The following is a 15,353-nucleotide window of genomic DNA, read 5'->3' as shown; positions in this document are numbered from 1 at the left end:
GCTAATAATATTTGTAAATTTAATGGTTATTAACACCATTTTCCCCCAATATTTTGAACTGTTGAAAATCAAAAACATTTTAATCATGTTAATTAGTTCTACATTCTGATGTAGGTTAGAGCAATATATATAGAACACATTTTTTGCACTGTTTGAAGTGTCATCATTTTTATCTGCCTATTCATTATGTCATCAGGAGATCATATTACAGAGAATCATGCGGCAGATAGGACTTTAGACTTTGTGAGGCTTCCAGAAGCACTTTAGTTGGTGTCCAGTCAACTCGTACACAAACCGTCTCGTACACAAACCGAGTCGTACACAAAAAGTCAACTCGTACACAAATCAGAAGTCAACTCGTACACAAATCAGAAGTCAACTCGTACACAACGTTTTATCTACAATAGTTATGAATTATTTTTTATATAAGTAATGTATTCTCTAGAAAAATGAAATAAGGACAAGGAGAAGTGTTAAATTTTTAGATTTTTTCATGAACACTAGCGGTTTTATAACATTTGAAATCGACCGTGGCTTCTCTTCTTGGGAAGTGTTTATCCTGCCGTAAAACTGTCTATAGTAAAAAAAAAAAAAAAACTTTTTTTTTTTAAATTTGATAATTTTTTTTTAAATTGTATGCAATGATATACAATATACATAAAATTTCTAAATTTCTTACCTAAAATTATTTCAAGTAATATTTATATCCACACATTACTTGCATAAAAGCCGAAGACTAATTCTAAAATGTAAAATTCACATATAAAATTCACATATTATCTTGTGGTGATGTTTAAATCAAATTCAATTATATTGAATGATCTGATTATGTTGTTTAATAAGATATTTTAATTTACAATTAATTTTACAGAATAAAAAAATCGGCACTTCTCATTTCTGTATCAAATAAATATATAATTAAATAACGAAAAATGTGTAGGAGTTGACGCCCAAGATTTACGTAACAAAAAACCATATAATAAGAAAAAAAAACAATCTGTGCATAAGGTATAGGTAAAATCAGCGGCATAAAAAGATTAAAATGTACACAAAAAAACCTCTTTGTGTACGAGTTGACTCGTAAATTTTTTAACACTGAGGAAAACTATACATTAAATCGCATAGGGAACTATGTACAAATGACATTAGTTTGTGTACAAGTTGACTTTTGATTTGTGTACGAGTTGACTTTTGATTTGTGTACGAGTTGACTTTTTGTATACGAGTTGTTTTGTGTACGACTCGGTTTGTGTACGAGACGGTTTGTGTACGAGTTGACTGTAAACCCTTTAGTTATACCAGCATACGCAAGCTGTGGAATTTTACCTGTATTTTTAGACCAGGCTATTACTATATCTCTCTGTTTTAACAGTAAACAGATGCATAAATTACATGATAAAAGACAGTTGAAGTATGGCCTAAAGAAATTTGCTGATTTAAAATGCCAAAAAAAGGGGGAATCTTTAAGTGCTTTTTAGAGAAGATGAACAGAAGCAACCAATTGTTGATTTCATTTAGTTATTGCAGATAAGCTATATCTATTGACATTTTATGACTTCATTTTCCTTCTGGCAATGTCTCTTCATAAGATAATATGTATTTTATTTCCCCGTTAATACCAAATCAATGGTTGATAATTAGTGTTTATGGGGAGGCTTTATATAAACAAAACTATAAAAAAAAAACATTAACTCATATTCTTGGTAGGATTATTGATATTAGAAAAGAGGTACACTATATTTACAAAATCCATTTGTTGATTATTTCTATCATGTACTAATATATGTCATTAATTATTAATGCAGCCAGTCCCCCCCCCCCCCCCAAAAAAAAAAAAAAAAAAAAAATCCTGACTTTGAGATACTTGCATTTACAATGCTTACCAGTATATTTTATTTGTTTTAATTTTACCCTTTCTACATGTCATTAAAGTATGATATTTTACCCACTCTTGTTTCTCACTACACTGTGAAGCTGTTGCCACAGGGCTCTCACATATCTCACAAGGTGAGCTCAGATTGCTCAACTATATCACAATGGGATAGGGGAGCACATTTACTTTGATGTGAGATATCTGCAAGTTGTTCTGCAACTTAAGTTACAGAATCATTCAGATATCTCGCAAATATCTCACATATATCTCAGAACACAGGCAGATTCACTTGTAATCTTATGGTAAATGGATTTTAAGTTTTTAACCTTAAATCAGAGCTTACTTCTAGCAAATGATAATACATTGTTGAAGCAACATTTTTCAAACCTGAAATTCACTTTACAATACATCAAATAGAAGTAAGATATTACCGGTATATTTTTAGACTTGGCTAACTTCTACTCATGAATATTATATTAACGGCACTCAGGATGTAGTTTTGAAAGTTATTTTTCTGTTCCCTGTATAATTTACTAGTTCCAGTAATTTAAGGACCTTTATATGACTATGAATTCTTGGTAAGCTGTACACCTTTTCCGAATTAAATTTTAAGGAAATGCCAGCTGAAACAATATTTTTTTATTATTTTCTTTAAAAAATACGTACAAAAGACTTTTCAGTAAATCTAGTCATTCCAAACCTCTTGGTTAGGTGCATACCGATTTTCTGTTTAATAACATCTGTTGGAACTCTGATCTTACATGGTAAATTGAGAATATGTGTATCTTGGACAATAATTATCAGTAGGACAGGTATATTGTAAAGTACATGTAAGTCCACGGTTGCGTTTGCAGACTGTGTAATGAATTATTTTTCATGACGTTGATATACCGGTAGATGTTAAGAAGAGTATTTTAAGTGAAAGGTGAATATTAAAATACTTTTTAAAAAGATAAAGCTGATAAACAGTAAACAATTTTAAGATTAACATACACTAGAGGTTTATTTTTAAAGTATAATTAGCATGATTAAGACACAGATAACTGGTAAGGTATGTTTTTAGAACTACGGCTCAGAGTCTATTTCTAGGTTAATTAAACGTTATATGATTTATTTCCTCAACCCAAGTCAAGGACAGACTTTCATTATAGAAAAAAATATTTAAATATTAATATCTGAATAAATTATGATAATTTGTTTATTGTTTTGATACCCTTTGAAGTAAAGCTTATTATACAAACATAACAAATGAAAAGTATTATTAATCAACGGTTCTTTCTTAGACATTTATGATTGAATCTGAATTTCTTACAATGACAACTGAAGTTATTGATTTCACACAATTCATAATTGTGTCATTTACATGTTAGAGTGCTATAGCTTTTATTAACAAAATCAATGTTTTTGTATAAATTGAATATATTTACAAATTAACTTAAGGTACATGTAACAGCTGGAAGAATAATTGACTCCAGTAAAAAATTATCTTTGTATTAAAATGAGGTACATCGCATAGTTAAGAGTTGTAATGATTTTTAAGGCAGTTTTGATGGATTAGTTTTAATTTTCTGTGGACTTATGAGTGTCTGTTAGTGTACTTTTATTTTGCATTCTACTTTTTGAAGCCAGGTATTGAAAAAATATCCAAGTTTTTTAGCTCACCTGAGCTGAAAGTCAAGTGAGATTTTCTGATCACTCGTTGTCCATCGTCCATCCCTCTAGCTGTCTGTAAACTTTTCACATTTTCAAATTCTTTTCAAGATCAATTGGGCCAATTTTAAAAAAACTTAGTACAAAGTATCATTTGGTATCATTTGGTAAAGGAGTTTGAATTGTTAAAATAAAGGGCCAAGCCTCCTAAGTTACAAGGGGAGATAATCAAAAAAAGGACAAAATTATTGTGGGGTCATTAAAAAATCAAGGGTCAAAGTTACTAAGGTGAGCATTATGGCCCATGGGCCTCTTGTTTCTTTAAACTGCAGTAGACTGTCTTTTTTGAATCTTAAATCATCATTTTAAAATCAGAATGAATTTGATTAATAATTTTCTAAACTGGAGTTTATTCAGCTGTTAATTTCATGAATGATGAATTATAAGTTTGAAGGATGGTGACATATTGACATATTTCCATGGTTTTGATAAATTACGTCCAAACATTTATACATGTTATATGAAACCTATGTTTATGTTTTTATAAAAAGGTATTTACCTTAATTTTCTCTTAATTTGTTTTACTGTCAGAATGTACAGGCAAATACAGGTATATGTTTTCATTTTTGTACTTCCAGGGCCATGCTGAACATCTTAGGACCTTGACAGCACCAACAAAGCAAGTAAAATCTAAAAATCCTTCGACAATGGTGAACCGATCCCTAGAAGAGGGGAGTCAGTATGAGTACATTAAGTGTGTGGTGGTGGGGGACGCAGGGGTGGGGAAGACCTGCCTGATCTGTGCCTGGGCCTGCGGGACAAACTACACCCTGGAGCGACTCGTAAGGACCCCCTCCTCCTCAGTGTGGGCCATTGATCACTACCGCAATGACCAAGAGGTAGGGTACTAGGGTATACATATTTTATATACTTCTATGTCATTTCTAGAATGGTTGTCTGTGTATGTCTGCAGATGTAATTTTGTAAGAAGATTTGCACAAAAGGTGTAAGTAAATGGAGAGAAAATTATGTATTGCTGCTAAAGCAGACTTTCAACATGTTCAAATTGTTAAAAACATTTTATCAGAGTTAACAAATTAAAGGGTAATGAAGGGAGAATAAAATCTGTAGACTTTTTAATGATGCAAACCAAAAGTTTAATGAGGATTCAATTTTGAAAGTTTCAGAGTGCTGAGATTGCTAAAATTAAATATCACAATTTTTTTCTGCATTAGAGGTTACTATTATCTTGTTATGTGCTTTAAAATCATTAATTAAATTGGATCTTACTAAAATTTAATATAATTTTTAAGCAAAAATCACTACATATTATTTACATGTTGGTAAAATTCCACTTATAATACAGTTTACAAAATAATACTTCTTAAGAATCTACTTCTTGTTTATTGACAAAATTCTCCGAAATATGCCTGCATGAATTCTTAGAAAAGATTTTGTTGTTTATTCAGGTGATGGACAGGTCTTGGTGCAATGTAGATGGAGTCAGGTGTTCTCTGAAACTATGGGACACTTTTGGTTACCATGACAAGAACAGAAAGTTTGCTTATAGAGGGTAAGTTACATAATGCTGCAGAGAGACTCTATACATCACTGCTAACAAATTTAGGATTTATGTATGGTAATGCAGCAATGAGACTACTGAGTATCACAAATACTGTGCAGAAATATTGATCATGCAGTAAAAGCATTTTCTATTATTTAATTTTGAAGATTTAATTTCCTCCTTGAAAGGGAAATTAATCAGGGATTTATTGAATTGACAGTCAATTATCTTTTATTTTGATATGTATATCCTGCCAGATGTTTCTTCCTTGTTAATTTAATTACAATTTTAATTGCGTCCTTTTTGGAACCTAATTTTATATTGAGTAATGATTGTCATATTTGTTATTTTTGGGAACAAACTAATACAGATAAAGAGCACACCACTAAATTTTCAATTGTGTATTATTTGTGAGAAGACATTTCAGGTTATATTATGATATTTTACCTCAGCATCTTGATCTTGAAGTCTAAAACAGTTTTAAGGATCTTTAATTTTCCTTATATCTTTTATTACCAGTAATTAAAAAAAATAATTTTTTATTGTATGATGGACATGCGAAAAAAGGAAACACAGACTAAACAGTAAACATTTGCCATTATATGCTACCAACTAAAACAATGAAAGCAGTAGAACAGTTGTCTGAAATTATAGAATACTTTTCCATTTATTCATCGAATGCCTGAAAACTGTATCAGAATTCTTAAGTATATCTTCAATGCAATAATCAATCATAAAATTATCAATTATAATTGCCATAAGATATCATCTTGTTAGTGAAATTGATAATGGTAAACTGGTGATGAAATCAAAATAACATAATATCTGTTCATATAACACAGGAGAATTTGATTTAAAGAATGATTATTTTATAAATATTTCAGGTCAGACGTGATTTTGCTGTGCTTCAGTGTCGTGAAGCCGAGCTCACTAAGGAACGTGGAGAGGTTTTGGATCCCGGAGATAAAGAGCCGGTGCCCCGCCACGCCCATCATCCTGGTGGGGACCCAGGCTGACCTCAGATATATCTACAAGAATGAGAAATACAAGAACATGGACAAAGGCCTTCTATATAAGTAAGTGTGTTAGAATGAGGAAAGGGAGTTAACTCTGGATAAAGCACTGTTGTAAAAAAAAGTATTGAGAGAGTTGGCTATCTTTAGAAATCAAAAATGTAATTTTTAACCATGGTATTTTTATGCTAAGAAATATTACATCTGAAAAATTATATGTAAGCATTTTGTATTTTACATTTTATATTGAAAGCATAATTCGGAGCGTGGACACTTAATTGAACAAACTTTATCTCAACTCTGATAAAGTTTAAAGAGTCAATCATTCGAAATCCATTATTTAGAAGGTTTTGAAAAAAAAAAAATTTTATTATTAACCTTGTTTTTAATTACCTTTTAGGGCTGTGAGTGATGAGAGTATTTTACCTCCAAGTTGTGGGAGAGAAATGGCTGCCAGTCTAGGGGCCCCATACTACGAAACCAGTGTTCTGACAAAATATGGCATTGATGATTTATTCTTTAATGTATGCAGAGCCACTTTAATAGAGCGTCGCAACTTAAAATTCTGGAATCCACAGCTCAGAAGGGTGCAGTACCCCCTTATTCAGGCCCCCATGGAGATCCCCAAACCTGAGCTGCCAATCATCAAAAACCCTGGGCCCGCCCCTCACGAGGATTTATCAAAACTGCTTCAAGAAGATGGGGATGTCATATTTATTGTTCAAGGCAATCATTTTCGAGCTCACAAAATCTGCTTAACTATTGCAGAAAGTGTGTTTGAAGACATTTTCTTAAGCTCTTCCAAACCCAATGGAAGAGGTTCTCTTTCGAGGCAGAGTAGCATTGCGTCTGATAGTGTAAACAGTGTCAAGGAAAGCAAAGAGAATCTTATATGTGGGGCTCCACCACTCCCTGATATTTGTCTCCATGGCACTGAAGCCATGACTAATGGAAGCTGTCATCTGTTGAACTATCCTGGATTCATCAAAGTGGAAGAGAAGTTGTGGATGGATCCACTCAGTTTAATGGAGGAGAAGAAGACTGTGATTACTATGGATTCAGATTTGAATCCTCACGCCTTTCAGTACGTTCTCCAGTTCTGGTACACCGGTCGTGTTCCAGTTTCCTGTGACTGTCTCTCGGAGTTACGCCGGACAGCTGAAATCCTTATGCTACCTAATCTCATTCTGATGGTCTCAAATCTACAGACAGGGGAGTCCTACCTTAATACTCCACTGGAGAACAACTTCTTCACCTCCAGAAACAATAAGCTTGAATCTATAGGATTAGAGTCTGGAAAACTGACTGGTAGATTAAAAAAAATCTAATTGACAGTAAATTTAAACAGAGAGCTTTTGTTTTCTTTTGATATTTTTCATTTATTTTTTTTTTAATCAAATTTTGAAATTAGTTAGCAAGCTGGTTGAAAAATTTGAAATTTGTGTATTTTTAGAAAATCAGAAATTATCATGATGGTCATGTGAGGCAAAATGAAATACACTATTATGTCTTTATTGACAGACATTGAATTCCAGCTAGAGGACGGAGTTGTTGCCCTTCACAAACCAATCTTAATGGCTCGTTTCATTAACAATGATTTCATAAACAATGATGATGTTTGCCATGTATATAGTACCAACTTTTTTTTTCATATCAGATGTGCAGATTTACATACATACACATGTACTTGTCTTAATTTCATAACTGAATATTTTGTACAAATTGCAGAACTTTAAATGATATATACAGTACAATGTATAAAAGAATTGATATTTTATGTATATTTCATCTTTTGCTCACCTGAAACAAAAGTTTAAGTCAAAATTTGTCCGTTCTCTGTCATTGGGATGTTATTGTCGTAATCGTTTTCACTGAATTTGATGTCATGACCTTTTTACAATTTCACCTTCTCTAGAACCTCCTAATAAAATTCAACCAAATTTGGCACAGATTTTTCTATTGTATGTACACAGTAAAGGGGAATGTGTTACTAATTTTAATATTTCAAAATGGCTTAAGTGAGCACATTATCATTGTTGGTGGTTTTGTTGTCATTAACTTTTTACAATATCATTTTCTACTGAACAATAAAAATTTGGAGGGGTCAGTTAAAAATCTTTTCAAAAACCACTGAACTAGAAAAGATGAAAATTATGTGAAATTTCCTACAAGTAATCAAAGTGTTTTAAAAACAGTATACTGTAGAAGTACGTTTTTCTGCATGGTATTAATTTACGCTATGTACATTTTTACAGTCAATTTTCCTCGGAAATTTGTCCAAGTGTTCTTAATATAAATGTAAGGCATAAAGTACTGGCCTATTTGAATTGTCTGAGGGATTATTTTCAAGTGAGTTTAACATGTGGATTAAACAGAAATTGATTTACCAAAGTTGTATTGGAAAAAATCTTGAGCTGTAAATTGCACATTTTTTGCATACAGTATATTAAAACCATAAAAGCCACTATAAGTGATGAAAGAGTAACTTTGGAAACAGGAAAAAATCTCTAAAAATTCAAAATTGAAATAAAAATTACTTTTGCCAACCCCCAACCAATCCTGAACCATTTTTTTCTAAATAAGACCTAATAACAAATGTACAAATTAAGCCACAAATAAAGGATCTATGTTTTTTTTAATTACATTTTATTCAAATTTACTAAATGCAAACTGTTTATAGATTCCTTTTCCTGGAATGGACCTGCAGACCTTTAATGTCCTGAAGACATACCTGTACCTGGGACAGTTACCCTCGCTGGATGGGGCGGACATTATAGGTCTGATAGAGGCAGCTGATAGGCTGTGTCTTAAACACATGATTAAAGTCCTGGAGCACGAGATCGTCAATGAGCTTCTGCAGGCGGAAGCCAACGGTGAAAAGATCATAGAGGAGACTCTGAAGCTTATAGAACCAGCACAGGTACTTATATAAAGGATGAAAAGATTATAGAGGAAACTCTGAAGCTGATAGAACCAGCGCAGGTACTTATCTAAAGGTATCTAAAATCAGCATAGATAATGGTCAAAACAATCCCAAACCAGCACAGGTACTTATCTAAAGGGTGAAAAGATTATAGAGGAGACACTGAAGCTGATAGAACCAGCACAGGTACTTATATAAAGGGTTCAAAATCAGCATAGATAATGGTCAAAACAATCCCAAACCAGGACAGGTACTTATCAAAAGGGTTCAAAATTAGGATAGATATTGATCTTACAATTCCACACAAGCAAAGGTTTTATCTAAGGCAAAAAATATAGCAGTTTATAATATTTTCTTGGGCATTACAGCATTAGGTCAAATACGGCCACATTGGTAATTTTACTGACATTGATAAGGGAAATTACTCAATATTTTTCTATTTTTCCAAATTAAAAAAAAAAGAAGAGGTATTTCCTTTCATACATGATAAACAGGCAATCACATCTCAAGCCTTTCTGACCATCTGGAACACTTATAAATTACTTTCTAGGATCTTCCAAGGAAAGCAAGTGGTTGGTTGACACTCTAATTATTCATAACAACCTGTAGAATCGCTCTGATACAACAAACGTTTCAATAAGTCTATAGCTGACAAACATTTGAATTTTTACCAAATGAATTTTATTTGAAGTTTTAATGGACAGATGTTATTCAAACAACTTATTTTACTCTGCTAATAATATTTACATGTACAGATTTTCATTTTCCTGCTGTTTATATTTGAATACAGTCACTGATTCACTTCCTCTTTGACCTAGCCAGAGGTTATTACTGTCATCCAGACATAGACCCAAGGGCTCAAGAATACCATCTTCCTTGGACAGGAGGAAACGCAAGAAAACTCCATCTGGGTTCAGCATGTGAATCCTGTATTGGCACTGGTTATCACAAACAAGGATATTTCCTACATTGTCAGTACAGATCCCATGGGGGAAAAACTGGTTCTTCTTGGATCCTCTGTAGGTGAATTTGTGTTGGCCCTCCCTGTTGACCCCAATCACAGAAAATTTTTCAAAGTCAGAGGTGCAGATATCTCCAGTAGGACCTTCTGTTATGTAGTGGGGGTAGCAAAAGAGGTTTTCTCCAGTTTTTTGATTTTGCTTAATCTGAGCAAGTTCTCTGCCAGTGCTGTCGAAGCGAACGATTTTAGCTTCCTGTTTGGTGTACATCCCGATTAAAATGTCTTCATTGATCCAAGAGGAGTGGATACTGATGGAAGCCCAGTTTTGAGGGGTGGCAAAAAGGCTCTCTACTTTCTTTTCTTGAGGGAGAAATCTGTTAACCCTTTTCATTCCTTTGTCAATATAGAGTAGATTGTTGTTAATTGTGGCACAGTGGTAGCCATCCCCTTTACTCTTAAGTGACAGTTCATCTAAAGTCTTTCCATGAATATTCAATAAAATCATATGGCTTGACCGATCACTCACCCATGCACGGCCATCTTTCATGCAGCTGATGTGTCGGCCATATTGAATTCCTGGAGGTGTCATGCCCATCACTTTTCCCAAAGAAAATGTCATATTGTTGTATAGGTTCTCTAAATTTGTGACTGGAGTCACTGGCACTTCAGTAGCATCAGGAGAATCAATGATCTCTCCAAAAAGTTTGGCAATCTTGTCTTCTGTAACAGACTTCTTGTGGTATTCAGGAAATACAATTTTCTTGGGGTGGGGGATGTCCTCCTCCTTCACAGTCAACTTAGGACGTGTCATCATCATCTGGGTAGGGGTGCTGGTCTCCAGCTTATGTTCCAAATCATCCAGCATTTCTGTCAGGGATGTTAGTTGGTCACTGATCACTCTTTCCTCTAGCAGAAGTTTCTGCAGCAATGAAATTTCCATCCTTTCCAACATTGACAAATTCTTCTTCAACACTGCATCAACCATATCTTTGATTTCTTGAGCCTTTTCTTTGATGCCAATGCGGATGTTGGCCATAACTTGCTTACATTTGGTAATGTTTTCCAGAACCTCATTGTGCTGATCTTTACACTTTGGTACAAGTTTATTCTTCAGGGTTGCGATATGGGACACTATTGTTTCTCTTTTTAGATTATACATTTTGTCCTTTTCAACAAATACATGACCTACATGCTTTTCTGTGATGCATTTAGTACACACGGGAAGTTCACAGTCTTTACAACACATATCAAATTTGTTGGAGGGGTGCTCAATACATGTGTCATCTTTGCTAGATGTGTTCCACTCAGATAATGGACAGACTTGGTGGTTCTTTGTTGATTTGGATTTGATGTGTTGTTTCTGACATTTATTACACAATTTGTCCTCACAAGTCTCACACACGAAGTCAGCTGACTTTTTACATTTGAAACATTTGGCATGGTTTGTTTTTGGACTGGTGGCCATTGAATTCTCTGTTTGCTAAAACAACAAAAAACATAGAAGTTGCATTCAGTTCTATTGAATTCGTTCTAATGAATAAAAATAGCTGAGAGGAAGGAATTGAAAATTTAAAAAATGTAGGGAAAAAGTTGTAGGTATATTACCTATGTTAAACTATAGTATGGCATGCTCACAAATATGTTATAATTTGATCTTTTATAATAATAAAAAAAATTAAGATAAATGATTTTAAATATACCTGTGTCTCCATATGTCTTTCTCTGTTAAATGACTCACAAATTTGCTCTCTGGAACTTTGATAAAATGTTTTCCTGAAAATAAAGTCTAACTTCCTGGATTTGATTGTAAGCTTTTATGATAGGAAATGATATACTTATTAGTAATCATATTGGTAAATCTATTTGTAGACTAAATTAAGAGGATGTAAATTTATCTGTATCACCTACATACATGTACATGTACTACACATTTTAATATGAAATCTAAAATGTAATACTATGATTTAATTTTTTTTATCCATATTTAGTATTCACTGCAAATAAGTATGATACATTTAATCATGATTGGAATTTGTCATTCAATTGATAAGTTTATCAAACTGTTAAGTACATGTATACTCCATTGCTTATTAATAAAATGATTTGATGTGTCACGTTTTTTCTGAATGAAGTAATTTTCCTAAGACATCTGCTAAAGTATATTTTCCTTTGTATTTCACTATTAGCTCGAGCTATTCATGCAAGAATCTATTCTATATATACATGATATAGTTTGCTTCATCCAGTTTTAAATTCTTTAATTTAAAGTACAAGTGAATTCATATAATTAGATGAATAAAACTTATAAGTACTTTGAAGTGTATGTCAAATGAAAAAAATCACTTTGATAAATATCATTTTAATTGTTTTTCATTTTCTACTTATAGTTGAGTATCCACTCAAAGCATGTAACCATTGAAAAATAAAAAAAGAAATTCCCACCACTGTCTTACTAAGCTAAATGCATGTGGCAGGTTTTAGAACTGTTTTTGATATGCATGTACTTGACTGTAGGGCATATATTTTGCAGAACATTAGGGTGTCCCCGTGTTGCAGTTGAAAAATGTTTCTAATAGTACAACTTCCTTTCAAAAAACTTACATGAACGATGTCTCAATACATAGTAATTATGGGTTATAAAAAGAGTCAATATAATTTTATGGAGACATCATTTGATGAGGATGTTCTAAACAGGTGTTTGAAAAGCAACTATTGACATGCATAGAAAAAATTATAAACAAGTATCATATTGAAATATTCAATTAATTAAAATTTTTAATTTCAGTATAAAAAAATGTGAAATTATATTTAAATATTTACAACATTACTCAAAATAATGTTGAAACTGCTGCCAATCTTTTACAGTTCCACAATGCTTCAGAGCTTGCCCAGTGGTGCCTTGACTATGTGTGTGGAAATTATAACGTGGTACATAGAAAGTACTTCAGCCTTCTGTACAAGCTACAGCCAGAAAACCAGAGATACATCGCCCTCAATAAATGGCCACCAGACTGGTCTGTACAGGAACTTCAGCATTTAGTCGTAGTTTTGTCCATAGGCAGTAGTATTTTGTAGAACTAAGACTGTATTAATTTTACATGGAAGAAGCTATTTTATATTCAGTAAGTGTAAAACATGGTTTTAGAAATTATATTTATGTAAACTTTTTTCAATATGAAAACAAAGATCCAGAAAAATATATAAATGTGAAAATTAACTTCCTTCATGTATTTGATTTTAAGAATCTGAAGCAGGTGAATGTTATATTTTTTAACAAAGTTTAACACAAGTGCTTGGCACTGATAAAGCATGACACAAAGAGTACATTTAATTGAAGAGTACTTACTGTTCATTAACAGTTAATTGATTTTTAATGAGGATGTAACATGAGATGACTTTCAAAGAACTATATGCGGTATATTGCATATATTTGCCCCCACAAAAGTCAAATTTTGAAAACTTCCTGAAATGTGCTGAATTCAATAAATTATATGAGAAATATAAATTAGCAGAAAATATTATAGTGTCAAAGCAGTGTATTCACAATTTTTGTTTTTATGACGTTACAAACTAGTCCGATTTTATATAATTTTTCAGAAAGAGGACAAAATGGACAAAATTTCAACAATTTTAGCTTTAGAATTTATAGAGCGCAAGTTTGTTCAGGAACAATTTTGATATATTTCAGTGCTTTTGTCATTCTACACATTATATCAAAATATTGATCCTGAACACACATGCGCTCGGTGACTTTTACTCAAAATATCGATTAAATATGTACATTTTTCTGTAAAATTTATAAAAAACTGAAATTTACGTCATGTTTGTGACGTCATTACGTATATACATATGGCGTCATTACTTATGAAAATATTCAGTGCTTTGAAGTCAGCATATGCTCCCCTGTTTAAGAACTGAATTAAATATGCCTCCATCAAAGTTTGATTTGGGGGGCAAATATTGGTTATTACCGAATAAAGTTCTTTATCACATTCATGTACTTCTAGTATTTTTTCAATTTAATCATGCTTACTTGCAAACTTTTATGCATTAAATTTTATAAAATCATCGAAACAGAATTTTTTTGTCAAATTAATATATTTTGATTTTAATTGCAGGTACACCCAGGAAATGGAGCACTACACCATGGCCGTACGAGACATAACCCCCAAACACATGATTCAGCAGAAACACCAGTTCTCGCGCTGGCAGCGCTGCAAGTCAAGCTGTCTATGCTTCGGTCGTAGAAGCAGAATGGTGAACCTTGAAACCGATGACGACGACGACTGACTGCTCAGCACAAAGGTCAAAGGTGTCCAGCACCGGTGCAGAACTAGTCAATGGACAGTGGTACACCGTTACTTTTTATAGTCATGCAATATTAGCAGTATTCTGATAATGTTTTCAGTTTATTCTCTGCTTGTTGTTGCTGGGTAATATATATGCTGGCACATTGCTTCTGAATTTGAAAATAATGCTCTCTGTTCAGCTGATGTTATTGCTTCTATATAATGTATGAATTAACATGTATGTGTACACATCTATGCTGTATATGTGCATATTTTTACACATTGTTAATTACTTGAATAAGTAAAAGGCACATTACATGTGGGTTTTTTTTTCTATGATACCAGAATCATGTAGTTTTAAAAGTTAATATAACATATGAAGGAATTGAAAAAAAAAGGTGGGGGATATTTTCGCAAAATTTTTCTAATGGTGTAATTAGAACAATTTCATGTGTATATAGAGGACATGATAAGTTATTGTATGATGCAGAGTGAATAGATACAGTCATAGCAGATTGTAAATTAAAATCTGACCAGTAATATTGATGTCAGATATATGCAGATAGGTGTATTTTCATTCAGTTAGATTATCAAAAAATGGTAAGTTTTTTTTTTTATTGTATCTCAGTATTATTTTATTAGATTTAAACATATGCTGAAGAAAAATGATTACGGTTTTTATTTAAACATCTTCCCTTTTTATTGGTATTGAACAAATACATTTACAAGCCTGTGATAAGTTAAGCTTTCTGGAGTAATTGAAATAATTTTTTATTGTTAATTAATATTACTGATATTTATAATACAAGTTTTAAATGTGCATTTCACCACCTGTTTAAAAAATGCAATTGTAAAGCTTACAGATTGATTGGAAGGAAATTATAGCATTGATGACTGCAACATATGGCAATTATAATATCTCTGAAGCAGTATTTCTTTCCAGTCCACTAAATGACTGAAATTTTCGTTTCAAAATTAGATGCTCACAATTTGGCATGCTCAACCTCTAAATCTTTAAGTGTTTACAGCAGTTTATAGACACCATGAACATCATCTCCATGAAGAAAATAAATATGTTTG

General features: G+C 32.5%; 2 protein-coding genes across 2 annotated transcripts in view; one reads left to right on the top strand and one right to left on the bottom strand.

Annotated features, from left to right (window-relative positions):
* LOC134254995 (rho-related BTB domain-containing protein 1-like) overlaps nt 1-15,353 on the top strand; it is a 17,778-nt gene extending 2,425 nt beyond the window's left edge. Inside the window, 8 exon segments of the mRNA XM_062737536.1 lie at nt 4,162-4,422; nt 4,993-5,096; nt 5,972-6,163; nt 6,501-7,408; nt 7,622-7,681; nt 8,722-9,020; nt 12,850-12,998; nt 14,103-15,353. Coding sequence (XP_062593520.1) covers nt 4,231-4,422; nt 4,993-5,096; nt 5,972-6,163; nt 6,501-7,408; nt 7,622-7,681; nt 8,722-9,020; nt 12,850-12,998; nt 14,103-14,274 — 2,076 coding nt within the window. The 5' untranslated portion in view covers nt 4,162-4,230 and the 3' untranslated portion in view covers nt 14,275-15,353.
* Nucleotides 9,727-11,460, bottom strand: LOC134254985 (E3 ubiquitin-protein ligase TRIM71-like). The gene has a single exon (XM_062737529.1). The coding sequence runs from the start codon at nt 11,447-11,449 to the stop codon at nt 9,767-9,769; it is 1,683 nt and encodes a 560-aa protein (XP_062593513.1). The 5' UTR covers nt 11,450-11,460; the 3' UTR covers nt 9,727-9,766.

Source organism: Saccostrea cucullata, unplaced genomic scaffold (assembly GCF_032062105.1).
Source record: "Saccostrea cucullata isolate Sc308-1 unplaced genomic scaffold, CSIRO_AGI_Scuc_v1 ctg1878, whole genome shotgun sequence".
Classification (NCBI taxonomy): Eukaryota; Metazoa; Mollusca; class Bivalvia; order Ostreida; family Ostreidae; genus Saccostrea; species Saccostrea cuccullata.
Note: the sequence above shows the minus strand (reverse complement) of the source record. Positions and strands in the feature narration are given on the sequence as shown.

Excerpts from the sequence above, each read along its gene's own strand:
- LOC134254985 (XM_062737529.1), bottom strand. The coding sequence starts at position 11,449 with ATGGCCACCAGTCCAAAAACAAACCATGCCAAATGTTTCAAATGTAAA.